Genomic DNA, 26,678 nt, shown 5'->3' with positions numbered 1-26,678 from the left:
ACCCAAACAGTCTGGGCTCTGGGCAGAGTGCGCTGAGCACTCACCACAGGCTGCAGGGCCTCCGGAACCCGGGATGCTCCACCGCCCACCGAGACATCCACAGTCCTCCAGACACACAGGGAGGCGGATGCAGGCGCCCCAGATCAGCCCAGCCCCTCCTCTGCACACGGATGGCTAGGTGCGGGAGGCCCAAACAGGCTGGGCTCCGGGGATAGTGTGGGCCTGCCCACCTGTTGGAAGCTCAGCAGTTCTCCAAGTGCAGCCGGGATGGGAAGGCGGATGTAGAGGCCTCAAACCCACTTCTCCACTTCACTGCCCCCGGAAGCCTGGAGGGTCCGGAACAGTCTGGGATTTGGGCAGAGTGCGCTGAGCACTCACCACAGGCCACGGTGCCTCAGGAACCTGCGATCCCTCCCTGCTTGCTGAGATATCCACAGTCCTCCAGACACTCGGGGAGGCTGATGCAGGCGCCCCAGATCCGCCCAGCCCCTCCTCTGCACACTGATGGCTAGGCACGGCAGTCCGAAACAGCTAATCTCAAGTATTCTGTAAATGGAATCATATAGTGTGTGTCCTTTTGAGATTGGTGCTATTCACACAGCACCCAATTCTCTGGTGGTTCAGATATAAAATATCAATATACTGTTTATCCTTCTTACAGAGAAGTATTCCATGGTTACCATCTACCTGCTAGGACCTCTGTGTCATTTCCATGTGGGGGATATTACAAATAAAGTTGCTAAAAACTTCATTGTGCAGGTTTTTAAAAAATTTATTTATTTATTTGTGTGTGTGTGTGGTACCAGGGATCGAACTTCGAACCTCTCGCTTGACAGGCAGGCGCTTATGCCACTAAGTTAAATCCCTGGCCCTGTGCAGGTTTTGTGTGGAGGTAATTCTTCATATTTCTAGACTAAAATAACCATCTGGTGTGCCTGCTGATTTACAAGTTAACATGCTTAATTTTTTTTAAATATATATATATTTTTATTGGTACTGGGGATTGAACTCATGACCGCCTGCTTGCAAGGCAGGTGCTTAGGCCGCTGAGCTAAATCCCCAGCCCCAATTTCTTTTTTTTTAAGACAGCATTTCCCTTGGTAGTTTAGGCTGGACTTGAACTTACTGTGTGGCGTAGGCTGGGCTTGAACTTTCAGTGATCCTTCTACCTCAGCCTCCTAACTTCTAGGATTACAAGTGTGTGTCTCCATACCCAGAAATATGCTTAATTTTGTTTTGTTAGGGTTTTTTTTTTGTCTTTTTTATTTTAAAGGAAGTAAAACAGAGCAGTAAAATGAAACAAAACCGTAATAGGACAGTAGGAAATCCATAATCTTTACTACATTGCATATTGTTATTGATAGGATTTTATACTTCTCATCCAAAAGATGAGAAGTATAAAACAAAAGAGACCTTTATTCTGAGAACATGGTAGAGAGAGAACGGACACCGCCAGGTCGCTGGAGTCTGGCTTTCTCTCTGGTGGACACGTGGTATCGGGGGTATGTAAGTAGTCTCGGTTTGGTGTGGAACATAAGGGGCATCAGGGATGCACAGGTAGCCCATTGGTCCTAGGTTTGGCGCCATAGGTAAGTTCCCAGGGGCGGGGAAGATGGCGTCACAGGTAAATTCCTAGGGGTGGGGGAGATAGGAGCTCTTTGGTTCCACCTTTAAGGTTTCACCAGCTACAGTGTCCTGTCTGGGCCAAAACCCTTTCAGTTATTCTCTAAATAGTTACCCAGGCCTCTGGCCCCAGGCCTGCCAAGTCAATTAAACAACATAAATGTCAGGTTGCTTCCCCATTTCAGTTACTTCAGTTGTCATCTCAGCCTGTGTCGCCTCTGGTTGCTTATGGGGGTGGGGGTGGGGGTGGGAGGTGGAGGCAGCGTCCTCGCTGTTTCTCTCCAGGCAGCAGGGCCTCCAGCAGCCCGCAGGGAGGCCGCTGCGCTTCTTGCCGCTTCTCCCCAGCCGGCAGGGCCTGTACTGGCACACAAGGAAGCTGCACAGCTTCTTTCCTACTTCTTGGCTAGTAGGGCTGCGCTGGCACACAGCGGGCTTCATGGCTTCCTTGCTGCTTCTTGCTGGCTGGTAGGACCCCTGGCGTAGTGGGCGTGGGGACCACATTGCTTTCTCGCTGTTTCCCCTGGTGGCAGCAGGGCCTCTGTCAGCCCCCAGATGGTGAGGGCTGCGTTGCTGTCTTGCCGCTTCTCCCCACAGCCAGTAGGGCCTCCACCGGCACGCAGCAGCTTGGGGGGCCTGGGGCTGCACGGTCTGGCAGGTCTGCTGTCCCTGGTTTTCTTATTTTTGCTGGATTCCTGAATTATTTCTCTCCAAGGGTTTCAAGTCTCAGTTCAGAGTCTTCCTGTGTCCATGGGACCCACCCCTCTCCTCCTTCTCTTCCTCATATATATTTCAGGATCTGGACACCAAAATTTGGAGACATTCTTTCTCTGTTGCTCACAGCTCTGCCATTTTTCTGGAAGTCTTTTTTTTTTTTTTTTTTTTTGGTCTTTTTGAGACCCAGGGTATAATTCAGTTCAAGCTGGACTCAAGCTCACTCTGTAGCCCAGGTTGGTTTCAAACTTGCAACCATTCTCCTGCCTCAGCCTCCTGAGTGCTGAGGTTACAGGCATGTGCCACCATGCATGACTAACATGCTTAATGTTTAAGAAACTGCCAGACTGTCTTTCAGGGTGTCTGCATCATTTCCTATTCTCACCAGTCATTTGTGAGATCTGGCTGGATGTACTCTCCATTGTTTGGGGTTACCTCTACTCACTTCAGCCAGACATCATTTGCATTTCCCTAAAGGTTGGTGACATGGAGTGTCTCATTTGCCATCTACATGTCTTCTTTAATAAAATGTGTTTTTATCTTTTTTTTCCAACACTGGGGACTGAACCCAAGTTCTTCACACTGAGGTATGTCTTCAGCCACTTCTCCCCACTTTTTGAGATAGATTTCCAGAAGTTGCTAGATAAATCTGCCATCCTCCTTCCTCATCTGCTAAGTGCTGGGATATAAGCCTGTGCCACCACTCCTGGCCTCACCCTTTTTGAGTGACTTTTTAATTGACTTGTACAAATGCTTTATATTTTCTGAAGATGAGTTGTTTTCTGTTACATGAATTGCAGATCTCTGCCCTCTACTACCTGCCCTTTTCTTCTCTTGATATGGTGTTAATAATTACTAATAAATACAGTTTCTTTATGGTTAGTGGGTTTTCAAAATTTATTTTTTTTTTCAAAATTTGTTTTAAATTTACCTACTTTTTCCTCCTTGTTTTTATCATTTAAAAACACCGGTAGAAGCCCTAGCTGAACACTGGTGTCATAGCAGCATTCCACCACAGCCTGGGCTCTTGTTTTGGTGCATGTGTGATTTCTTTTATAAAATAAAGATGAGGTTTCCTAGGACCAGGTACCTCTGGCCGTGGTTGGCCTTGAGACGAGTGGCCACCTCTGTGGGCCCTAAAAAGAGCCTCTGCTGGTCAGGGTTTGAGAAACTGTGGCCCTGTCTTTTCTATCAAAAGTACAAACAGCTGGGCATGGTATAATTCCAGCACTGGGGAGGTGAGGGTAGTAGGATCCTTTGAGTTCCAGGCCAGCCTGGGCGATAGTGAATTCAGAGATAGCCTGAACTACATAGTAAGACCTTGTCTCAAAAACAAACAAATAAACAAAGACATAAACAAGAGTGCCTCCATTTTAGACTAGTCCACACTAAATGACCCCACCCCTCACTTTGAAATGCCTAAATTGTTTTGTTTTGTTTTGAGACAGTGTCTCCCAGTGTAGTCCAGTTTGGTCTTGAATTTGCAGTAATCCTTCAGCCTCAGCCTCTCCAAGTGCTGGGATTACAGGTATGGGGCCACCTACCCCGAACACCTAAATTTTGGGAGCATAGATATAGACCAAAGATAGCTTATCACTAGCAAGACTTTTTGTTCCCCATACCTTATCCCCTCCTGCTCCTCCTTCCTCTCAGTAAATCTTCAAATCTTTCCCTGACCCAGTTTAAACTAGCTGACTGGGATAGATTGTAAGCCTTTCCCATGCATTAGTGATCACTGCACCACCCCAGCCAATACCTCCCCCCACCCCCCACACTAGGAGCAACCTCTGCTTCCAGTCTGAGTGAACTCACAGCCTCCTGTAGAAGTAAACTATAAACTTTGCCTTGTTGAGTCCTCTTGTTTGCAACAATTTGAGTTTTGGGGCTCATTTCTAACAAGAGGAGGAATGGAAGACCTGTTCTATCCTTCCAGAAGGAACATCTAAAATCAGAAGTTGAGAACTTACAGGAAGATCACTGCTCAGACAATTCAGTGGAAGCATGTAAAAAGCTAGGCAATGTCACAAAAGCAGAACAAATCACTAGCATGTGAGTGGGTCTTCAGTGGTCATGTCAGTGCCTTACCAAGTCAGAGGGAAATGAGCCCTCTGACACCCTGAACCCCAAGGCGATGTCTACCTTATAAGGACTTTTACGTGGCAAGATGCAAAGCAGGTTACTTCCTTGTTTCTCAGATAACAGTATGCCTGGCAGATAGCCCCTCTTCTTATACACACCTGTGGCCTCCTGCAGGCCCAGAGTTAATCTGTATGGCAAGTGTGCCACCTTAATACTCAGTAACTGTCCTGCACTGTGGGTCTCCTCTCTAGGCAGACAGGTCACCACACCAGGGAGGCTGTTTCATTTTGGTGGACTAATAGAGTCTAGGCTCCTGCCAACCACAGGAGGATTCAGATCCCACCCTGCTCAGCCTCGCTGCCCTTCCCAAAACCCGAAAGAAAACGAGGTCTCATCTGAAGTGCAATCCCAGTCTCTGGACTTTATTCTGGGCTGCAAGGCAGACTGGGGTTGCAGAGTATGACTCTCCAAATTGGCACTGGGCCAAAGCAGCTAGCTGTAGCTGTCAGGCTCCGTGTCCTCTGGAAGAAAGTAGCGCTGCAGGGCTGGCTGCAGGAGTCTTGGGGGCCGAGCACGAGTGGGCTTGGGCCATCCGGGTGGAAAGGGCTGTGGCTCCACCCGAGGCAGTGGCAGCTTTAGCACACGGATAGTGCCATCTAGTGCTCGGGCGTGTCGGGACAGGACACGGCCTGGGAACAAACTGGCAGTCAGGTAGGGGTGGGCCAACAGGGTTGACAGGGATGGCAGGGTCAGGAGTCAAGATCTAAGGTGGACCCTGGGGCCCACTTACCCCTCAGTCTCATCTGGGAGCTCTGGGCTGCTGCCTCCTGCAGCCGGAAGATGGGGTGGTACCTAAGAGAGGTGCAGGTTCAGCCAAGCCACACCCAACACTTATCCCCACACACATATTACCTCTGCACCACACACCTGTGATCCCGAGGTGGTGGTATCACTGTGTTGCGCTCTGGCAGACACAAGGCCACATGTGAGTGCTTGGCATCCTGCAGCAAGCTCTGCTGTTGGGCCCGCTGTTTCTCACAGAAGTAATTCAGTGCATCAATTGTGCACAGGTCCAGAATCTTCAAACGCGACCAGTCTGTCTTTTCGAGTGGCAGCAATGTATCAAGCTGTGCAGGAGGCACTAGGGGGTCCATGTGGGCCTGGGGCACCACACAGAAGCTCTGTAATGTCTCAGACAGAAAGCGTCTGGTCTGCTTGGCATACACCTGTACTGGCATGGGCTCAGCCAGGAACTCTGGACTAACTGCCTTTGGTTGCAGTGCCGGGATGCTTGTGAGTGTCCCCGAGACCATGGAAGCCTGTGAAAGAGTCTCTTTGGGAGGAGATGAAGGTACTGAGATCTCAGAGACCTTGGGCAGCACCACAGACATCTTTGCTGTAGTCTGCTGTGTGGTTTCCATCTGTAGGAAAAGTGGCCAGTTAAGAAAACACCCTAGCTCTTTAGCCCCTGAAACTCCACCCCACCCCAGGAAGACTGCCTGATTCGGAGGCCTCATCAGTGCAATCTCTGATTCCAACACCATGCTCTTGCTGCAGCCTTTAGTAGGAGCAGGGTTCCCCAGAGACACTCAGGTTGGGGAATCATGGAGACAAAGCTGAAGTAAGCAGGCATTAATACAGTCCCACCTGACCCTCTCCAGGGACTTCTAGATTTCTGGAGGTAACAAACTCCCCATGGGTGGTCCACCTAGCCCCCATGCCCCAGACCTTCAACTCTTGGATCATGTTGTCCAGTTTCTGGCAGCAGTGTGTACGTAGCATGGCTTTGGACTCAAGGCGTGAGCCCTGGGCCCAGGTCATCATCTCAGTGAACAGAAAGCCCTGTGGATCCTGGAGGCCCAGGCTATCCAGAAGCTTCTTGAGCTCTGGCCTGAAACAGATGTGTACAGCTTAACCCAAGGTCTTCCCAGATGGCCAGGATGATTAGTCAGGGGCATGACTGACCGGTAGGATGCTGGAGAGTAGAGGAAGTAGGACATGAGCTCTATCACCACATCACGGGAATCCAGGGAGCAGGCCAGGAGCAGCTGCAGTGCCAGTATCACAAACTGCTTCTGTGTAGGGTACTGAGCACAGGGGTGGGGGTGGCACTGTGGTCTATTCAGGAAGTTGGGGCAAGTAAGTGGCTGTTAAGGAGCTTACCTCAAAGCTGGGAGGGGGATCCAGGTTGAGCAACTGTAAGAGACTGCCCCGTAGCCGTATCTGAAGCTCTCGACTCAATTGGGGCATCAGCCTCAGCAGTGCTTGCAGGATATGCACACGGTCTGCCCAGGTCGCCTCTGCTAGCAGGTCCACAAACACTGAGGCCAAGCCCTCCTCAGTGCCCATCTCCGGGTAGGCCTGTGGGATGAAGTGCTGAAGTCCTGCACATATCCTGTACCCAGGTGGGCTCCTGCTTTCTCCCCATCCCCCAGCCCAGCCTGTATTTCTAGGCTTCCAAGTCTCCCCCAAACCTCCAGGCTGAAGATAGGGAGCAGCTTTTTGAACCAGTTCTGGACAACAAAAAAATGCAGGAACCTAGGCAGATGCTTATAGTGTTCTTCCCAGAGGGAGTAGCACTTCGGGCCAAGGAGCTCAGGTGAGCTCAAGGGCTCTGTGATCAAGTCTGTGGAGTTCTAGAAGAAGCAACAGCAGCTTCAGACCCAGCTCTCTGGGTTATAGGTACCAAGCCCTCCCCTCCTGTGGCAGTCTGGGGTGCCTACCCTAGCCACTGGCTCCCAAGAATCTAACTCCTGCTGATTTGAGCTTAACGAAGTCCAGTCAGCCTCCAGCAACTCTTTGTCCTCCTCTTCTTCCTCTTCCTCTTCTTCTTCCTCCATGGAATGCCTGTGAAGCCACTGGAAGAGTCTCTTCCGCCACTTGCCTGTAGACCATCTGTGTTGTGACAGCCATAGGCCATCTATGTTTGGACCTGGCTGCAGAGATGGGAGTGTAAAAGGGTGCATGTAGAAGGCTGTGGAAACAGTGAGTCCTGCCTGAACCCCACCCCCATTCCTAGCTCTTGCCTTAAGTCTGTTCTGGGGGGCAAGGTGGGCCAGGGATCCAAGGTAGCTGGCCTCCATGGGCAGCCATATCCGCTGCAGCACTACAGAGTTGGGCACAAAGCCAGGGAATCTGATGGGTCTTGGGCAATACTAGAGGAAGAGCAAAGCAGGGTAGGCAGAAAACCGTAAGTCATTCAACTGGGTACAACTCAAAGGCACCCCATAACCATTCTGCGTCCCTCAGCCAGGAACCTACTTCCAAGGATCAGACTGAAACGAAGCCCCTATTCTCAGCACATAGACAAGCAGGGAAATCTGTGAAACTAGGTAGAAGAGTACTCCTTAAACTCGGAAATGACAGAGACCCAGAGGACACTTGCTGTCCATATGACTGAGCCAAAACTGGGACAGGGAAGTCTAGAATGAGCTAGGTTTCAGGGAGTAGCAGGAAAAAAAAGAGCTTAAATAGAAGATACTACAAGATTTGGGAAAATGTGGAGACTCAGGTTGTAAAGTCAAGGACATCCACAATGCAGGGGCTAGGTGTATAGTTGGTGAGGCTTGGGCCTTCCTAGCCACCTAGTGTAGAGTATGAAAAGACTGTGGACATGAAGGGCTCAGTTTCCCCTGAACTTGCTCCCCTGAAGGCCCTACATTCTGATCATTCCCACTGGGGTCAAGGGTAACAGGTAGAGTCAGTAGTGTGGAACCCTTGGCTCAATTCCTGGCCTGGGAGGCAGCAAGGAGCCCATGACCAGATATAGCCACACCAGGTTACTTGGGCAGCTCTGGAGCCTGGCCCTCCAAGATGCAGGTGGACATAAACTTGAGTCAAATTTGGACATGAAGGTTTGCAGCAAACATAGGATGCATAATAAGAGTGAACCCCAAAGTATTACCTCTGGTGGAAGCTGAGAGTCTCACCTTATAAGGCAGGGTAGTGGCAGGAAAGAAACCCTTGAGGTTGGAGAGGCGCTCTTTGGGCTTTCTCTGCAGCAATAGTGGGAGCTGGGAAGGGAAGGGGAAGGGACTCAGAGAAGAGCATAGCCTTTCGAGTCCCTGAAGTGCTGCCTGAGGCGGATGGCACCCCATCTGCCCAAGTCCCTCACCCTGTGCTGCAGGAGAGAGGTCAGCGGTTCCAGGACTACGGTCATCTCCCTTTGGACTTGTTCTGAGTGCAACAGTAGATCCAGACTGAGGCCCAGGTCATGACTTAGGGAAGAGCGGGCTAGAAGCTAAGACATCCAAGGAGTCATGAGGGTGGAGGCAGAAATCATGATATCAAGTAGTGAAGTGGGAAGGGAGAGACCTCACCTGGGATGCTTTGCTGTGCACCTTCCGGTGGATGGGTACAAGAGGCAAGGTAACTCGGGGAGGGCGGGCAAAGCGCCGGTCTGGAGTTCCTAGGCCCTGGAGGGATAGGGTTGTGCGTGCTGTCTGAGGTTCATTGCTGACTGTAGCCTGACTTAAGCAGGCGGCAGCGCTGGCTAAGGCACACTCATCCTGGGATTCTCTCTGTGTCGGTAAGGCCAAGGTGTTCCACTGCTGTGAATCCTTTCCAGACTGAACACCCTGGCAAAGGTGACATCATGTCAGGCCTGGGCAAGGTGAGGGGCCATGTCTAGGGCTGGGCTGGCCTCATACCCACCAGCAGGCTAGGACCATAGATTAGATATAGATAATTTTCAAAAGCTTCCTGATGCTGTTTCCAAGAGGGTAGGGGTGGAGCCAGTGGGACTACTAGCCCTAGTCTCAATTGCTGAAGATCTTGATCTCTGGTCTTGAGAGTCTCCAAGTCCTAAGGTGGAGATCAGAGTCAGCTATACATCAATGAGACTTGTTATGTGCTGGCCAGGTCAGCCCAGGGACTGAGGAGTCGTGGTGTGGGCCTGGTCAGGGGCAGAGCTGGGCAGTGGGTGATGAGGGGGTCAGGCTCATCTGTACCTCCTGCACCACTGGTTGCTGAGGTATTGCCATCTGGTGATGGATGAAGGGCAAGTCCACACTGCAAACAGGGACAGGGACAGGTGAGATGCTAGGTGGAATCACCAGTAGAACAGGACAGAAATTGGGACAAGGACCAATCAAGAAAGCAATGCCAAGACTCAAATGAGCCTGTGGTAGGCCCTGAGAAACACAGAAGTTCTGAGTTTTCATGTGAGGCTGCCAGCAGACCTGAGGCTGGCCACGCCCTGCAAGTTGATGAGTCTTTGCAGTTGCATAGGTGTCAGTGATTCTTGGTTGGTCAGTGGCAGTGGAGGGTCATCCACATCAGAAGCATTTTGGTGCAGGTTCTGAGAGAGAAGCAAGCAAAAGAAGCCTGGATCCTTGGACTCAGGAACCTGTTTGCATGCAGCAGCCCCACCTTGCCTACCTTGCTCTCATGGTACACCTGGACCAGGTAAAATGTGGGAAGGTAGAGCCTATGGGACACCAGGCAGAGACGAGAGCCCAGTGCTAGCACCAGGTCTGCACTGTTACTGCAGAAAGCCAGGGCCTGAGGGGCACCATCCAGCTGCAAGAGCCTGTGGAGGGTACCCAGAGGCCAGAGTTCAGCCCCTGCTCACAGAGTGGGATAAGAGTAATGAGGGCAGCTTCTGTGCCCCCAGTGTAGTGACTGGGCTCTCACGGGAGGAAGAGGTGGGGAGAGCCCAACAGCCGCCCCCAGCCCCCAGCCTGCTCCCTGGGGTTCCAGCCCACCGCAGCAGGCGGTTCTCTGCAGTCCAGATGCGCACAGTGCAGTCCAGGCTGGCGCAGGCATACAGCTTGAGTGTGGGGCAGCAACATAGCCCTGCAGGTTGGGCTGGTGTCAGGAACTAAACTGCTGGCATGGGGGCCCCGGCTTCACCTCTGTTTTGATTCCCTCACCAGTGATGTGGTCCATTGGGTCATCCTGGGGCCGGTGGTCACAGCGCTGGCCTTCACGAAGGCCAAACTGTACCAGGCCATACGTGGCGCTGTCTGGATCTTCAAAGCCTACAGTTACGCGATTGCCCAGTGCACAGAGCCTCACAACTGGGTGACAGCAGGAGAAGGTGCGCAGCAGGCTCAGACTCTCTTCGGAGTAGGGGAACACACGCCACACCTTCACAGTCCTGTCTCCCCCTATGGATGGAAGAAGCTAGGACTGGAACTTAGTGGAGAGGGCTTCCTGGACTGGTTTCAGGTGCAAGAAAGTACTGACCTGATGATACGATGCTGTTATAAGTGGACGCAATGGCAGTAACCGGGCCTGGATCATGTGCTTTTGTACGGAAGACGGTCTTCGAAGAGAGCCAGTCCAGGACTGACAGCATGCCATCTGTATGTCCCATCACAGGCAGGTAACTGCAGGTGGCAATGAAGCCTGTTAGCACCAGCCCTATTGCCAAGCTGGCAGGCCTAGGATGGGCTCATAGCATCTCAGAGGGGCCTGGGTGCCCACCGGTTCTTGTTCTTCCAGGCCCAGGCCATAGCGCAGCGGCGCGGGTCGCCCCCGTGTTCGCACACAATCTCCCAGCAGGTAAATGCAGCGCCAGGGTCAGTGAGGTGGCTATAGAGGTGCAGGCAGCAGGGTTGCGATGTAGAGGGCGAAGGTGGGCATATCCGGTGCAGCACACTCATGGGGCAGCGTGCTGCATTCACTCGCACCAGGTGGCCAGCCTGTGTCAGAAGCCACAACGCTTCGCGCGGCAGGCAGTACACCACTGCAGCTGCGCTGTCCTCTTGGTCAAGCAGTAGGGTGTTCACCGTTCGCCCCGAAGCAGCAGATATCAGGTGAATTGAACCATCTGCGCATGCGCAAACGAGGCGCATAGGCAGCACAGGATCTACAGGTGCGGGCAGCACGGGCGCCACCTCTAGGTGCAGCACCCGCGAGGGCAGCTGAGCTAGCGGCGAGTAGAGTTCGCGCACTCGCCACAGCTCCACACTCCTGGTACACAGAGACAACACCGGCCAGCCAGTGCCTGCAGGCGCCAACAAGCGGTTCACACGCCAGGACAGCACGTCCTGGCTTCTGTAGCACAGCACTGCCTCACCCACCTGTGCCTCTGCCTGCAGGTCCCATGTGCGCAGTGTCCCATCCTGTGAGGCCGACACCACCAAGGTGGTTTTTGGGAGCACAGTTATAGCTGTCACTGGACCTGTGGAGAGGCCCAGTCACTTCGGCATTCCGAAACTGAGGAAAGGGGAGTGGTTAGCCTGGGTGTAGCTGACTAGGGAATCCTGGCCTGGACCAGCCAAGATTCCGGGCAACTGAGCACTGTGAGTGGAAAGAATGCACTGCACCTGTGTGGCCCACGAACACCATCCGGATCTGCCAGTCCACCTCCCACACCTTCACTGTGCTGTCCCGAGAAGCTGTCACCACAGCCTCCACCTCCCTGCAGTATGCCAGGTCTGAGATGGTACTGCAGACGGGGAAAGAGGGGCCCAGAAGATTCAACAAGACTGTGGGTGCATGGCTCTCCCTAAGGACCCACCTCATGTCCTCATGTCCTACTCACGTCTTGTGCAGATCCCTGCACACATGGATGACAGCCCAGGTGTGCAGATCCAAAGTAAGTACCGCTGAGCCATAGGCTACGAAGCAATGTGGGCCAAAGTGAGCAGGCGCTGGCCCCAGAGCCAGCCTCTTGAGTGCGCCCTCTATGCCTAGAGGTGGATATATGGTTGACCCACACTGTACCAAGCGGCAGCCACCTGAACGGAATTTCCAGAGAGACAGGCCACCGCCCACCTCAGCTACAAGCAACAGAAACTTTTTGGGCACCGGAAGGCAGCAAGTGGGCTCAAGGCTCTGTGTCCTGTCCATCCCTAGCTGGCTCAGCCACAGCAGGCGGAGGCTTGGCCCCAGTATGGCTAGCCCAGCAGGACCCCAGCCTACAAATCGGCCCACAGCTCCCAGAGGTCCTGGCACAGCCACCAGACCCGTAAGTGCTACGGGGGCCTGCAACTTCTGTTGTGCCCAGCCGTCCTTTCTATGCAGGTGCAGGTGTCCTGCGCCGTCCAGCACCACAAAGCGCTCGCCTTCTGGGTCCTGTGCCACCGAGTGCAGGCCGGCTGCTACCTCTAGGCGGCGCAGTGGCTCCAGCCCGTGCGTCAGATGAGCCACGTGCATTTCAGTTGTCTTCACCTGCAGGCAAGCATGGACAGATTTTTTAAGGGCGAGGTAGGGGAGGGGTTCTGCCCAAGGAAACAGATCAGGTGCTAGGAACACCTAGTAAAAGGCTGATCTGGATAAGAGGTCAGAAGGCAGACTCCAGGCAAGCCACACCTTTTCCACAAGATCGTGGAGGCCTGTGCGTAAGAGCAGCCACAGCTGGCGGGCGCGAGTCTGTAAAGTCATGTCCTGCCATCGCTGGCTGCTGGTATAGAGCTGCTGGACCTGTGGTGGCTCCCGAAAGTACAACTCTATAGATAGCCGGAAAAAGTCCTGTCACTTGCGGCCCTGAAGGTCACAGGCAGTGCTATGCCTGCCAGGAACTGCCGGGAGAAGTTCCATTGCCCGGACAGAATAGAGCCCTGGTGAGACCTGCTTTCTAAAGGGAAATGGGGCGGGGTAGGGGTGTCACCATTCTTTTCCAACAGCAACCCTGGATCTGGGGTGTCATAGCTGTCCACATCATAAAGGTCTGAGTCTGGAATCAGATTGTCTCCTTCTGCTGAAACGTTGCTGCTTGTGTCCAACGCTCCGGCCTCCATATTCACGGTTGTGTCCAACAGCTCCAGGGACCTAGCGGTTGCCTGAATGTCGAACGCCGCAAGCCCCGCCCCAACGCAGGCCCCGCCCCCACCACACCCAGATTCACACTAAGTCACAGAAACTTTTATTGAAAACAAATGAGCTGCAGCAAAGTGACACTCAGTGCACGCAGTCCTCCAGGAAAAGTGAGGGGACGGATGGGCACCAGAGGCTGGCCCAAGACCAGAGCCACTGAACACTAGAGCCTGCTTGTGGAGCCTCAAGACACAGGCCTTTGGAGCTGGAGTGTGCAGCCCCAGTAGGAAATACAAAAATAAACTCTGTGGTCCATCCCTGCTTATGGCAGTCCATCTGGGCAGGGTAGTCACTCTTCCCACAAGGCCCTGTGCTGTTTAGTCCAGCCACAGCACGGGCAGTAGGATCCTGCAGGGGTGAGTGGACATCCATAGGCTGGTGCCAAAAGGCTAGGCAGGTGTGACCTTGCGCAGCACCAGGATTGTGGCAGCGCCAGGGTATGGCCATCAGCTGGGGAGACCTTGGGGCCCCTCAGGTGGACAGTCCAGGCATTGGTTGAAGCTGAATGAAGCTGGGGCTGCTGCTCCTCTCATCACATACAGATCACTGGGACCCTGGGCAGAGGTTGACACAGCAGGACTTGAAGTGCCACTACCCAGCAGACCAAGCAGAGGTAGTTCTCACTTATCCACCCATTCCAAGGATTGAGGACCACCATCACATACCTGTCCTCCTCCACGGTGCTGGTCTCCTCAGCCCCACCCTCACTGCCTCTGCCTCCACTTTCTTCCTCTGCCTCTTCCTCCCCCAATTCCATATCCAGTTCATTGCCTGCCTCTGAGGGTGTGTAGGTGGAACCACTGGGTAGGGAAATGGAAAAACCAGTCTTAGGACCAGCTATCCAAGGACAGCTGCTGATCCAAGGAAGGATGTTTAGACAAAGCACAGGGTAGTTGAGCACAGCTGAGATTGTATGGGCCCAGGGAGCTAGGGGAAGAGAACTGGGTAGTACAAACCTGATAGAGCGGCAGCTGAAGAAGACAATTCGCTTCAGTCGTTTGTTGTAGAAGAAATAATTGAAGGACCAGAGGCTGCCATCCTCCCCAAAGGGGTCTGAGTCCAGGTCTGGGTTATAACTGGGGAGTGAGGCAAGCAGTAATGTGAGGCTCCTGGGGCCACTTACACCTTGGGGAATATACCTGAAGGAACTTTGGCACACCTGTAGATGTCACATTCAGCCAGGCAGATCTCTTCATCCACTGCGTTCCAAAGCTGTGGCTTCAGGTCCTTGAAGTCCTCTCGCACAGCAGAAAACAGGCTGCAATTGACTGCATTCACCACCTAGGGAAGATCATGTCAGGGATGACAAGGGTCCAGCACAGCAGGTGTAAACTAGACAGAGCCCAGGAACCATAGGGGATTGTAGCAGGGATGGCTTTGGGGCTGTGGATCCCTCCACCTGATCCTCACCCAGCTGAGGCTGGGTTCGCGGCTGAACTCATGGCTTCGGGCTGTGCTGAAGTCATAGTCTGGCCTGAAGGACTCGTTGAGTGTGGCGATTAGATAGAAGAGAGTCTTTCGGCTGCATTTGTCACTGAGGGGACCCTCATCCTCACCACCTTGGCTCTTGCTCAGTCTGTACAGAGACAAACATCAGCCTAGCCCACCATCCCACAGCCTGGAAGAGGCAGACCCCACCTCAGCTCACCTGCTGGGGCTGAGGCCGGATGTCTGGGGTGGGGACAGTGCCTCCAGAACATGGGGCTGGCCTTCCTGGCAGAACTGCTTGAACATGTGCTTGTCATCTCCTGCCATCTTACATGAGTAGCTCTCAATCCTATGGGATGCAGACCATGGAGCATGCTGGCCCTGCCATGTTCAACTAAGGAAGCAGGGCAGTGACCTGTGAGACAGTGGCCCCACCTGCCTCACCTCTGGCCTCACCTGCCAATGATGTGGGCATCTCCAGTCTCCACAGTTAACTGTGAATTGATGGCTTCAAAGCTGGAGTTCTCCAACAGCTTCATGACCTTAGGGAAGGGACTCCTTGTTCCAGAGGTGCTAGTGCTGCCTGAGGATGTAGGAAGCCAGGCCATGTGTATCTGGTCCCATGGAGTTATGCTTTTAGTCTTCCTACCCACTAAGCAGAACACTGTGCACAGATGGCTCAGGCCTATGTTCAGGCTTCACACAGTTCCTCTCCCTCCTCTAGCCAACCCTCAACACTCAGCACTAGCTGGAAAGTGATGAGATCTTATTACCTGGAGGTGTCAAGCCCAGGCTCCCAGCTCAGCCATATCTTCTGCATCACAAAAGACAGGGGGGTAACTCAGGACTGTTCACCTTGGGGCTGTTAGACTAGTCCATTACTCAACTCTCACTGTCCTCATCCTCATCCAGAAAGAGGGTCACTCATCCACCATGGGAGTCACTTTGCACTCGCCAAGGGCTGTGACTCCTGCGGTTTCCCTTTCACTCACAGATGAGATCCTCGGCCAGGATAAGAACCAGGACAGCTGAAGCTCAGGCCCTGCAGCACCTGGACGGGTGCTCTTCTGTTTTATGGGCTGCTTCTCTAGCAAGGAGGGAGGAAACCCCACAAGGTCCTACTCTGCAAGCGGAAAGAATCCTTCAACCCCGGTCCAGCTAGCGCTCTGCAGCATCTACCGGGCCCGACTGGGGCACCTGCCGAGCCACAGCGGAACCACAAGTCCCAGCAGGCAGTGCGGAGAGCGACAGGTTCCTGCCAAGCAGCCGCGGAACTACGAGTCCCATGAGGTAGTGCCTAGGCGCGAGGCCTGCTGGGTACTGTGGTTCCGGCGGCCTAGGACGTCGCGGGCACAGGGCGGACGGCGCGGGCTCACAGCGGACACCCACCTGCCTGGGCTTGGCAAGATCGGGCCGGCCAGGCTGCTCGGCGTCGGTGTCAGGCAAAGGCGTGGCGGGTTCCGCGCAGTGCGGGCTCCTCAGAGTCTCAGGGTGGCGCCGCGGCCTCCACTTGGGCCGCGCCGTATCCGGGGGAAGAAGCTCCGCGGCGACGTCCCGTTATTCCAGGCCTTGCCGGCCCATCCGGGGTGCCACCACGACATAGCCTCGCCCCCCTGCACAGCGCCTACTCTCGCGACCGACCTGTCGTTGACCGACACAGTACCACAGCGAGCAAGCAAACCAGCGACCTCCACTTCCCTCGTCCGCACAACAACAAGCGTCCGGCAGGCCCAGCCCCACGCCTCTGAATGGCCCGCTTCAACCTCAGGCTCGAAAGCGCGACAGCCATTGGGAGGTTTCCCGTCGCTCATTCTGCCTTCCCCTCCTACTGGATATGAGCCCTGTCTATCACACTCTCAACCAAGCGAACCCGCCTCTCGCCCTGGCGCTTATTGGCCAGAGCTCTGCTCCGCCCCCGCGCTGGTGTAGGAGTAGCGAGCCCCAGGCTATCCCGGGTACTCACCAGGGTTCTCTAGCAGGTTGGAAGAGCCACTGACTGGGTTGCCTTTCTATCCGGAACTGGGACTGCTACTGCTGTCTGCCTGAGCCTCTGAGGCGAATAAACTGGCCGCTTCCCGCTTGTGGCTGGTGTTTCGAACGCTGACACTCCCTCCGATACCCATCTCAAACGTGACCCCCGGGGCGTGTACAACCGCAGACACAGAACGGCCAGCTTGGCTGGTGCGCGGCCCTGGGTCCCCTCCTGAGTTTGGACACTCTGGCTACGCCCGGAACATACAGTGTCAGGGTCATAGTTTCTAGTCGGTGGCGGAGGCGCTTAGCGACCGGATCGACGGAAGCAGACTCAGAGGGTCAGGATCTGAGCTGACTAGAGATGGCGCCTCCGGCAGGTGGGGAGGCAGCAGGTGGGGACTCTAGCTCGGCCAGGATCCTCCTGGCTGTGCACGCTGTAGTGAGGCCGCAGAGGGCTGGACCCGGTGCAGAGGCGCCGCTGCGGAGACTGCAGCTGAGCACGGACCCCGAGCGGCCCGGGCGTTTGCGGCTGCAACTTCAGGGTTCCGGACCTGAGGCGGTGAGTGAGAGAAGCCCAAAGTTTGGCCCTTCTGCCAACCCACTGCGTGCTCTTGAACAGTTACTTTTTTTGCTTATCTTAAACTATAAAATGGGAATAATGCTAATATCTGCTTGTAAGTGGCCTATAGATGTTACCACGTCTTCCTTTGGTCACCATAAGATTCAAAGTAGGAGACCGCTAAGCTTGGACTCTTCCCCTCCTCAGGTTAATTTGGAGTGGCCCTTGGAGTCAGTCTCCTACACCATCTGCAGCCCCAGCCAACACGAGCTGCAGCCTCCACCAGGAGGCCCTGGAACCCTCAGCTTACATTTCCTCAACTCAGAGGAAGCTCAGCGGTGGGCAGCCCTGGTGCAAGGCGCCTCCGCGGAGGGACAAAATGGTCAGTTTTTGAATTATGGCTCAGTTGGAGTAGCCCTGGCCGCTCAGATTGGGGTGGAGCAGTGATGGAGGAAGAATATAGAAATGTGGAGAAAGGTAGAGATTGAGGAGCTGCAGGCTGAAGTACCATAACAAGGAATAGCAAACCAGGGCCATCGAACCCCAGCGTGAATGAAATCAAGTTCAAGAGCAACAGGGAAAGTGTTCAGTGGAAAAGGGGATAGGTTTAGATCTCTGCTACTTAAACATGTGGAGTGGTCGTGATAGGGCTGCAGAGGAGGTTGTTTCTAGAGATTCAAAGGTGATGGGATTAGCTAAGTTTCATGCCTGTTTAAATGGAAGGATTAATAGTTAATCCTTGCATCCAGGTAATGCAACATTCCTAAATAGGGTCCAGTTGAGAGGGTGTGAAAGTGGCTGAGTTCTTACACATCTGATACAGAATTGGGACTTTCCACAAGTAAAGATAGGATGTAGAAAAGGTCAACCAAATTCTCCAGAAGAGAGAATCCTAGACAAAAGGGGCTGGCATGCAGTTAGTGACTTGGAGAAAGGAAGGATAGCTCATAAATGGACACAGGAAGGAAGACAACCAGACAGTGTAATGTAAGACAGCTCCAGGCAACTCTGTATTGAAAAAGGGAGAGGCTCATTCATTCACCAAATGTAAGTACTCAGCCCCTGGTCTGGCTGAATACTGGACACTGCTTTAGCCTAAACAAATTCTCTAATTCCTATCTTGGAATTTCTAGAAAGGAGACAGACATAAAAATCCATAAATAAGCTTCCATTAGATAGTGGAGGGAATGGAAGTGCTGGAGGAAGGGCTGCTACTTAAAATAGGGTGGCTGAAAAGGCAGAGTGGAACCAGAGTGAAATTTGAAGGGCATAGTATAAGCTGTGCGACCCAGGGAATAGCAAGTATAAAAATCCCTGAAAGGAGTATATGCAAATGACCCTTAAGGCACAGTCTTAGCACCAGGTGCTGGAGGGCTCTTCTTGTTTTAGTGGGGAGACAGTTCAGAATATCCAGGGATATGAGACCATCACAAGTGTCATTACTGGATGTGGACACCTCACTATAGTGCCCTGCCCCAAGCAGGTGGTAATAAGGGGGAGGGGTGCAGCAATGTGCCTGACTCTGTAAGGACCCTCAAGGCAGGGAACCCAAGTGTGTTCTGTGTAGATGGAGAAGCCAGGAGATGAGAGGCCATGGAGGACACCTAGCAGATCACTCACTGACTGCTAGGGCTGCTGTTAGGCAGAAAGTGTGACCCCTGTCTTTGGTTCTGCTGTATGGAGGAGGGACACAGGTGAGACCAGGCAGTAGAATTCAGGACTCCAGTTTCCAAATATGAGCCAAATGTAGCTCTAGCACCAACAGAAGTTGGCTAAGAACCTCTTGAGGGGTTTACAAGAGCCAAGGCTGGGAGGAGAAAGTGTGTCTTTGAAGTATAGCCTGAGACAGGGTGTAACATAGGCTGAGGTGAAGAGGGAGAAGGTAAAGATTCCAGAAACTTGAGGGCAAAGAGGCCCAGGCAAAGTTTACCAGCCACTCTACATCTCTTTCCTAGGCAGTAACAGCCTACCCCCACCCCTGGGCCCAGAAATATGTCCTGTTTCCCTGTCCAGTCCCCCCGTGGCCCCAACACTCAGAGCACCCCAGTCTCAGGCCAATCTGACCTGGAGCCCTGGAGACTTGTTGGAGAAAGGTAAGGACAGCCAGCCAGAGGGGCCTGGGGGAAGCAGCTGGTGTCTGGCTATGACAGCTGTCCTCTTATTTTTGTAGAAGAGCTAGCTGGGCACCTGGCCCAGGCCATTGCTGGTGGAGATGAGAAACGGGCAGCTCAAGTGGCAGCAGTCCTGGCTCAGCATCACGTGGCCCTCAGTGTCCAGCTCCAGGCAGCCTGCTTCCCACCTGGTCCTATAAGGTGAGGCTGGGTCTACTTTACATTGCCCTTCTGATCCTCCCAGATTCGTCATGCAACCCTTAGCTTACTTTCTGACCCAGGCTGGAGGTCACAGTTGAAGATGCCACATCTGGTGTGTCTTCTGCATCCTCTGCTCACATCTCCCTGAAGGCACACCCCCACTGTACCATTGCAGCTCTCCAGGAACAGGTGAGCATTGGGTCAGGGAGCCCTATTGGGAGAAGGAGATGAACCTGCCCAGCCCTGGTGCTCTGCCCACAGGTGTTCTCTGAGTTCGGCTTCCCACCTGCTGTGCAGCACTGGATCATTGGGCGATACCTGTGTGTGCCTGAACGCAGTCTTGCTTCCTATGGGGTCCACCAGGATGGAGATCCTGCCTTTCTCTACCTGCTTTCAGCCCCCCGGGAAGCCCCAGGTGAGTCCTGGATGGCAGTGAGGGATGTTGGGTGTAGCTGGAAATAGCCCTGAGCCCCTCCTCCTCTCCCACAGGATGCAGCCCTCAATGTCTCCACAAGATGGATGGGGAAGTAGGACACTTGTTTCCCCAGACATTGGGGCTGTCCCAAGCCCCCCAGCCAGCCAGTTCCAGTCTCCCCAGCCCCCTTCAGGTGGGCAAGGGACCAGTATGGGCAGGGGTGGGCCAAGCCTGGGCAGCTGTGGCCACTGGAAGGAGCAGAAGAGCAGTAAGTCTCTCTACCTCAGCCCGGCTGGCCCTGTCCTTCCTGCACCTTCATCAATGCCCCAAACCGCCCAGGCTGTGAGATGTGTAGCACCCAGAGGCCCTGCAATTGGACTCCCCTTCCTACGGCCACCACCTAGGAATTCTCAAAGGTACAAAAGGGTAGAGGGTGGAGGTGGTATGCAGGACAAACAACTAGGAATGACCTGTTTCTTCCCTCAGGTTACAGAAAACCTGGGCCTTGCCTCACAGATCCAAGTTCCTGGATCACCTCTTGAACTCCAGGGACTTCTACTGGCTGTTCACTGGCAATACAGCCACAAGTGTTGTGGGGGAAGGGCCTTGAGCCAGTCATTAAAAACATAGGACAGTTCAGTGTCCCCTTCACTGTGTCAGTAAGAATTGTTTCACCCCAACCAGGAAACTGGAAGGTGTCAGGGCAAGTCAGCGTGCGGGACTTCTCTAGCCAGGCCTTGGTAGCTACTGAAGAGTAGACTTGGACTCCAGTCCCAGTAGTGATGGGGCACTGGGACATCTTCCCAGACCCTATTACCTATAGGTATTCCCCTGGCTGCTGGGGGTTGTATGTCCCAGCCCCTACCATAAACCTTGCCTCCAGCTGCCATCTACCAGAAACTCCCCAGACTGTAGTCTGCTGTGGTGAGGATGACACTAACAGACAGAATGGGTACTTTTCTTCCCCTCATAGGACAAGGGAAGCTCAGGAGCTAGGAGTGCCAAGTCAAGGTGCTGGGCCACAGCTGAGGTCATACATTACTTGACTCTCCTGTCAGTGTCCTGAGGTACCATGTAGCTGGGTGAGCCGAGCCATTTAACAGTTGTCTGGCCTGGATCCACCAGTTTTCCTTATGGACTGGGTCCACACTCCATGAGAGTCATTGAGACCATGTATTCCCATGTGACCAAGGGAATATCCCAGGTACCTTTTGTCTACTATGATTTCCTAAATGGCTGGGAGCCCCTTATTCTCCCAAATGCCACTTGACAGTCCAGTACAGTAGGCTCAAGGCTTTCCTCTAGCCGAGATGGTGCTACCCTCGATTATACCCTGACATTTTATGGTTCATTCTAGTAATTTCTTGGGCCCCTGGACCATAGCCAACTTGGTTAAGCCCTTTTGTTTCTGTGCCAGGAAACATACCCTATGGAATGCCGTGTCCTCCACAGCCAGTCCTCTGCTTTCTGTTCCACACCCATCAATGTCTGGTCTCCCAGATAGAAGGCAGGGCTGGCCACGCTGCCTGAGGCTTCCTTGAGGGTGTGGGCTTTAATACCAGAATCTCCTGCAGGCCTATCACATAGTAGCTCAAGTGTATATGTTGAACAATTTAATTTATTCCCAAGATGAGGGTTGAAAGATGGTCTGGAACAAAAGCCAGGTCTCCTGCCCTCTCCCCTGAACCCACATAAAGTAAGGTTGGACAGAGTGGGCCACATGAGACCTGGGATGGCTCCTAGGCTTGAGGACCTGTTCAGGCAAGATGGCAAGCAGATGTTGGACAGGGTCATTTAGGAGGCCGATATGCCAGCTTTCGACTCTTCAGGACTGACCACTTATGTCGTTTCATCGCGTAGATTAGAGGCAGCAGCAAGCCCATCATCATCAACATCTAGGGACAAAGCAAGCTCAAGAGAAGGGTCACAAGAAAGCCTCTCCCAGCTCCTCTTTGACTCCCACAGTAACCCGTGCCCAACCAATCACCTTAAGCCCCATCCGTTTGCGATGGTCATGCTCTGGCTCAGATGCCCAGCGCAGGAAGGTAGACACATCCTTAGCTACCTGGGACATGGTAGCTGGGGTACCTAGCACAAAGACAGGTGATGAGCACTGCCCTCTGAGACTAGAGCCCAACCTGGTACAACCTACTCCATGGAGCCAGACTAGCTCCTACCCAAGTTAAAAGGAACAGCATCCCACAGGACTGTGAAAGCTACTCCAAACCCTACTCAGATAACCCTCCAGCCAAGAAAAGGCCCTTCCAGGCCAAGAGACATGCAAAGCATCTGGGGGTGGAAAAGAACTAAATGCAGGACTTACCATCATCATACTCCAAGACCTCATTGTAAATGGGAGGGGCCATAGCAATGGCCTGGCCAGGGAAGTAGGGGTTGAAGTAAAGGCCTTCTCGCAGTGACACCCCAGTGGGTGGCTCGCAGTAGCCCGTGAGCAAGGAGAAGACATAATCTTCACCACCATGCCTGGAATCAGACCCATGGCTTCTCAGCCCTTGGCAAGAATCAGACCCTCCTCTCCTCACCCTCTCTAGTCCATGTACCTAGCTCGCACGATATAGCTGAGATCAGGAGGCAAGGCTCCATTGTTGGCGGCTCTGGCGGCCTCAGGATTTGGGTATGGTTTAGGGAAGTAATCAGACAGCTTTCCTGGTCGCATGAACATCTCCCCATCTTCATTGGGGCCATCCTGGACCTCCACCTGCCACCAAGAAGCCCATTACAACCCTGCCATGCCACCATAAGTGGGAACCCCAAGCCTTTGGGTCCCAATCTCCCAGCCTCACACACCTCCTCAGCTAAGGCCTTAGCTTCTTCCTCGGTGTAGCAGACGCCCACGAGGTGGCGGTAAGCCACATAGTCCATGCTGTGGCAGGAAGAGCACACTTGCTTATATACTTGGAAGCCCCTCCGGATGCTAAGGAAAGAGAGAAAGGTTAGGGGCTTTCTACACTATTCAGTCCATCGAGACACTCCCCCAGCCAGCCAGTTAGCTGCACACCTGGTGTGGTCCAAGGAGGAGAGGAGGCCACGATGAGACCACGGATAGTTGGGTGGGTGCAGCTCCAGATCACTGGCACTCACAGCAGAATGTAGAGCCACAGCCAGCCCTGCACCCCCTGCTGCTAGCATGCCCAGCGCTGACAGCATCACCTTCCGGCCGCGGGAAAGACCAGACTTCGAAGACAAGGACACTGCCTGCAAGAGCCCCACTCAGCGCCAGCTAGGATACCACCTACCGGCCTGGGGATCCGACTCGGTGCCTGCTCCCTACCACGCACCGGCCGGATCACCGCCACAGGACGCGGGGTGGGGTGGGGATGTGGGCCCAACAGGTCCGCTGGTCCCAAGGCTGCAATTTAGCTCCGATTCTGAGCCAGTGTCAAGCCGAAAGATATAGCGTGCTTGCGGCCAACCAAGGTCACCGTTGGCTGGCCGAGTTTAGGCTGAGGTCACCTCAGGACGCGAATCCGGCGTGGACCCGGGTCTCGGCACCGTCCCCGGGGGGCTCTCGGGGAGCTTCTACCCACAGTCCACCCCCGATCCCCCACCCGGGCCCAGTGCCCGGCGATGAAGATGCAGCGGAGCCCCTACTTAGGGGCGGGGGTGCTGCAAAGGGACCGCCCTCCCGCAACCCGCGAGTGCCCGGAGCCTCGCTGCCGTGACCTTCACGAGCCGCGGGGTGCACGGCGGCCAGGTCAGCAAGCGCTCACCTGAGGGGTCAGCAGCGGGAGCCGCCCGGGCCGCGCGACGCCCAGCAGCCCCCGGGCGCGCGCACCGGGGAGCCCCGAGCCCCGCGGGCCCAGCACCACCCCGCGAAGAGTAGTAGCCGCCGCCGCCGCCGCCATATCGGCCTCCTCAGAGCGGCGGCTCCCGTCGGCCTCTGCGCAGTACAAGAGCTCAGACCGCGCGAGAGTCAGACTAAGGGTTGGAAGCGGGGCGGGGCCTGGGCGCTAGGCGCCGCGGCACTGTCTGTAAGGAGTCAGCCGCCCTTTTGCCGCGCTTCCACGGTTGCCGTGGAAACTGACTCTTGGGCGGGGCCCCGCACGTCTGCTTGCTAGCTGGACAGCGAGCAGATTTCGACCCTGGTCCTCAGCTTTGGCCACTGAGCCCCTGACTCACTGGCGCCCGCAGTCTGAGTGCTTCTCTTAGACTCAGTCCTTGCACAAGGGCCCGTGAACCCTGATCTAGCTCCAGAGAGAGCAAGTCAGGCAGCAAAGCTCAGGTACCGGTTCTGGGAAAACGACAGTATGGGAAGGCTGTTTTGTCTTGTTTTGTTGGACAAGGGATTTTAAAGTACATACTATACAACGAATAAATGTAGCAGCCACAAGCAGGGCAACCAACCGTCCCTCAAGAAAATATAGTGAGGGAAAATGGGGACAGAACCTAGAAAAAGTGCCCACCTCTTCATAAAAGCAAAGGGGAAAGCTAGCAAAAGTAGTTAGAATCAACTTTTTCAGAATGGTAAATCTAAAGGCTTTCAGTATCCTGAGAAATGTGTATTCAAACAAAACAATAGGTGTAGCAGGTGTGGTGCCACAGGTGGGGAGAAGGAGACAGATCAATTATTTCTCCTACCTATCTCAGGACCAATAAATCTCCCAATCTTCCTAAGTGGCTCTGTGTTCATATTGGACCATATTTCCAACAGTAAATTATGCAGCTCGCTATTCTGCCTTAGCATTTACTTCCCTCAGCGTGAAGCCTCAAGGTCAGACAAAGGTGAGAGCTTAGGACTTTCTATTATTTATTTATTTATATTTGTCTGTTATGCAGTTTAGGCCCGGTTTGAGCTCAGATTGTAGCCCAGGCTGGTCTTGAACTTGCAAAAATCTTCCTGACTACCTCTCAAGTGCTGGAATTACTGGAGTGCACCACCACACCCTGTGAATTTAGTACTTTTTTTTTTTTAAGAGCAGAAATATTTATTGAGAAAGCTTGTCTGAGAGAGACAGAAGAGGTCCCAAGTGGGTTGCCCTAGAACTTTTAAAGTATATCTACGGCCCTATTTGTGTGTCTAACCTATATTCCCAGGAATATGTAGGGTTTTCAAAGCCCTGTGGACATTTCCATTCCCTTAATCTCTCTTTTAAGCTTTTTGTTTAGTTGTTTGCCCCAACTTTTCATCCCATAAAACAGCTTGTAAATTAATTTGCCTATAATTGCCTTCTACAGACAGCCTCAGGGAAAAGCTGTGGTACTGGACAAGCTCTGAGGGGCCTTGTAAGTGGGGCTTTCTAGGGAGCCATTAGATAAGATAAATGACAGTTTTCTGTGAACATGGACATTCTGCTCCTTTAATACCAGGAATGGAGTATGATTTTCAATGCTGCCACTGAGTCTGTGAGCAGAATTGGACCAGGAAAAATAGCATAATGAAAACTTTGTGTGTTTGTGTCTGTGTTACGGAGGACTGAACCGGAGCCATGGCATTGTGCTAAATCCCAGGGCCTTTTAAAATTAATTAATTATTTTTGAGACTGGGTCTTGCTATATCAGGCTAAACTTGAACTCACTATGGAGCCCAGAGCTGTGAACTTCTGGCAGTCCTCTTGCCTCATCCTCCTAAATGCTGGGGTTATCAGCATGTACCATGCTTAGCACCCATTTAATTTTAAAAACACCCTAGGTCCATTCTACCTTCCCTATGCCTGTTGATCTCCTAGTCTGACCTTTAAGCACCCAACTCTTATTAAGGGTTTATGCATAGGTATTACATCTCATAAATGTTACTAAGATCAGAGCAGGATCTGGGGTAGACATGTGTTTAAAGACCCGGAGATGACATGGCTTCCTGTCAATTATATCTAGAGATTCAGGGGAGGGACTTTGGATAAGATGCATATTCTTTCAATTCTGAAAGCCTGATTTATCAGGGATTGCTGTGTGCTGTGTGAAGTATACAGTACTTTTGCTTTCCTGTCAACGTAGCACCACTTTTCTGTTCCAGCCATATCTTTAGTTGACACAGACTGGCCCTGAATACAGCTTGCACAGTCTTCAAAAAATACAGCTACTGTAATTCCCACATGTGGGAGGCTGTAGAAGGAGGACTGCTATGAGTATAAGCCTGGGCTATATACGTAAGTTTAAGACCAGCCTGCACTACATAGTGAGACCCTGTCTCCAAAATAAATAAATAAATAAAAAGTTAGCTGCTTTCCTCTTGCCATCCAGTGTGCACTTAAAATTCGTTGCTTGTCATACACAGACCCTGGATTACAACTGTTAAATCTATCACACAGTACTGTTATCAAGTAGCTACTTATAAAAGTGGCTCACCAGATGAATGTTACTGAGTTTTGGGTTGCTCGGCTCTCCAGGTTCTTCTCATATCTAATAAAGAATTGAATGAAATAAGCAAAAAGCAGTGGCAAAATTTATTTGAAAAAGTAAAAGTGAAGAATGAGAGAGAATGCTGGTTACTTTTTCTCATTGCTGGCACAAAATACCTCACACCCAAAGTTAAAGGAGGAAAGGTTTATTTAGCTCACAGTTCATGGAGGTTTCATACTTAGCTGGCACTAAAGCAGAATGACATGGCACAGGGACAACAGTTTATGGCAGCAGAAGACAGAAAAAGCAACAAAAGCAAAAAGAGGAGGAGGAGGAGGAGAGAGAGACAGCAAGTCCCTCTCCCTACTTTATAGCGTATGCAGGCTACCTGCCCCAGTGTGGGTATAGCACTCACACCCATAATTCTAGTACTGGACCCTGAATCAATCACAAACTCTAGGAACTTGTCCTCATGACTGTATAAAGCTTTAGGGAGATGTCTAGACACAAACCA

The 26,678-nt window shown here is 52.9% G+C and overlaps 4 protein-coding genes across 10 annotated transcripts; 1 reads left to right on the top strand and 3 right to left on the bottom strand.

The window, feature by feature from the left end:
* Window positions 1–4,809: 4,809 nt before the first annotated feature.
* On the bottom strand, window positions 4,810–13,133 carry Wdr97 (WD repeat domain 97). 4 transcript variants are annotated; one of them, XM_063231246.1, is made up of 24 exons: window positions 12,974–13,133; window positions 12,676–12,812; window positions 11,906–12,534; window positions 11,688–11,809; window positions 10,843–11,542; window positions 10,603–10,745; window positions 10,287–10,523; window positions 10,119–10,209; window positions 9,793–9,943; window positions 9,594–9,712; window positions 9,363–9,423; window positions 9,067–9,216; window positions 8,733–8,990; window positions 8,528–8,653; window positions 8,343–8,426; window positions 7,440–7,568; window positions 7,137–7,349; window positions 6,888–7,049; window positions 6,577–6,774; window positions 6,379–6,500; window positions 6,142–6,304; window positions 5,341–5,834; window positions 5,204–5,265; window positions 4,810–5,102 (listed from the first exon to the last, which is right to left on the bottom strand). In XM_063231246.1, exons 1-24 carry the CDS (start codon window positions 13,101–13,103, stop codon window positions 4,906–4,908), a joined length of 4,878 nt encoding a protein of 1,625 aa, XP_063087316.1. In that variant the 5' UTR covers window positions 13,104–13,133; the 3' UTR covers window positions 4,810–4,905. The 4 variants fall into 4 exon arrangements, with proteins under 4 accessions (XP_063087316.1, XP_063087317.1, XP_063087318.1 ...); XM_063231247.1 differs by having other exon boundaries at window positions 6,379–6,461; XM_063231248.1 differs by lacking the exon at window positions 7,440–7,568.
* Window positions 13,134–13,205: 72 nt separating this feature from the next.
* Window positions 13,206–16,184, bottom strand: Maf1 (MAF1 homolog, negative regulator of RNA polymerase III). Of its 2 annotated transcripts, XM_013145753.3 has the most exons (9): window positions 15,997–16,137; window positions 15,381–15,421; window positions 15,064–15,190; window positions 14,828–14,956; window positions 14,590–14,755; window positions 14,339–14,460; window positions 14,136–14,255; window positions 13,845–13,979; window positions 13,206–13,733 (listed from the first exon to the last, which is right to left on the bottom strand). In XM_013145753.3, exons 3-9 carry the CDS (start codon window positions 15,144–15,146, stop codon window positions 13,712–13,714), a joined length of 777 nt encoding a protein of 258 aa, XP_013001207.1. In that variant the 5' UTR covers window positions 15,147–15,190; window positions 15,381–15,421; window positions 15,997–16,137; the 3' UTR covers window positions 13,206–13,711. The 2 variants fall into 2 exon arrangements, with proteins under 2 accessions (XP_013001207.1, XP_003463733.1); XM_003463685.4 differs by lacking the exon at window positions 15,381–15,421 and having other exon boundaries at window positions 15,997–16,184.
* A 405-nt stretch (window positions 16,185–16,589) lies between these two features.
* On the top strand, window positions 16,590–20,504 carry Sharpin (SHANK associated RH domain interactor). 3 transcript variants are annotated; one of them, XM_063231252.1, is made up of 9 exons: window positions 16,590–17,140; window positions 17,348–17,522; window positions 19,096–19,233; window positions 19,311–19,452; window positions 19,533–19,641; window positions 19,750–19,867; window positions 19,942–20,060; window positions 20,155–20,283; window positions 20,354–20,504. In XM_063231252.1, the coding sequence occupies exons 1-8, from the start codon at window positions 16,943–16,945 to the stop codon at window positions 20,269–20,271; spliced, it is 1,116 nt and encodes a 371-aa protein (XP_063087322.1). In that variant the 5' UTR covers window positions 16,590–16,942; the 3' UTR covers window positions 20,272–20,283; window positions 20,354–20,504. The 3 variants fall into 3 exon arrangements, with proteins under 3 accessions (XP_063087322.1, XP_005000937.1, XP_063087320.1); XM_005000880.4 differs by having other exon boundaries at window positions 16,593–17,140; window positions 19,714–19,867; XM_063231250.1 differs by having other exon boundaries at window positions 16,593–17,140; window positions 19,714–19,867; window positions 20,331–20,504.
* A 963-nt stretch (window positions 20,505–21,467) lies between these two features.
* LOC100732728 (cytochrome c1, heme protein, mitochondrial) lies at window positions 21,468–23,779 on the bottom strand. The gene is made up of 7 exons (XM_003463731.5): window positions 23,599–23,779; window positions 22,887–23,083; window positions 22,676–22,802; window positions 22,429–22,586; window positions 22,191–22,351; window positions 21,855–21,955; window positions 21,468–21,762 (listed from the first exon to the last, which is right to left on the bottom strand). The coding sequence occupies exons 1-7, from the start codon at window positions 23,731–23,733 to the stop codon at window positions 21,658–21,660; spliced, it is 984 nt and encodes a 327-aa protein (XP_003463779.1). The 5' UTR covers window positions 23,734–23,779; the 3' UTR covers window positions 21,468–21,657.
* Window positions 23,780–26,678: the final 2,899 nt, after the last annotated feature.

Source organism: Cavia porcellus, unplaced genomic scaffold (genome assembly GCF_034190915.1).
Source record: "Cavia porcellus strain 051 isolate PalLab524CR breed Dunkin Hartley unplaced genomic scaffold, mCavPor4.1 scaffold_19, whole genome shotgun sequence".
In the NCBI taxonomy this organism is placed as follows: Eukaryota; Metazoa; Chordata; class Mammalia; order Rodentia; family Caviidae; genus Cavia; species Cavia porcellus.
This window is presented reverse-complemented; position numbering and strand designations above follow the sequence as displayed.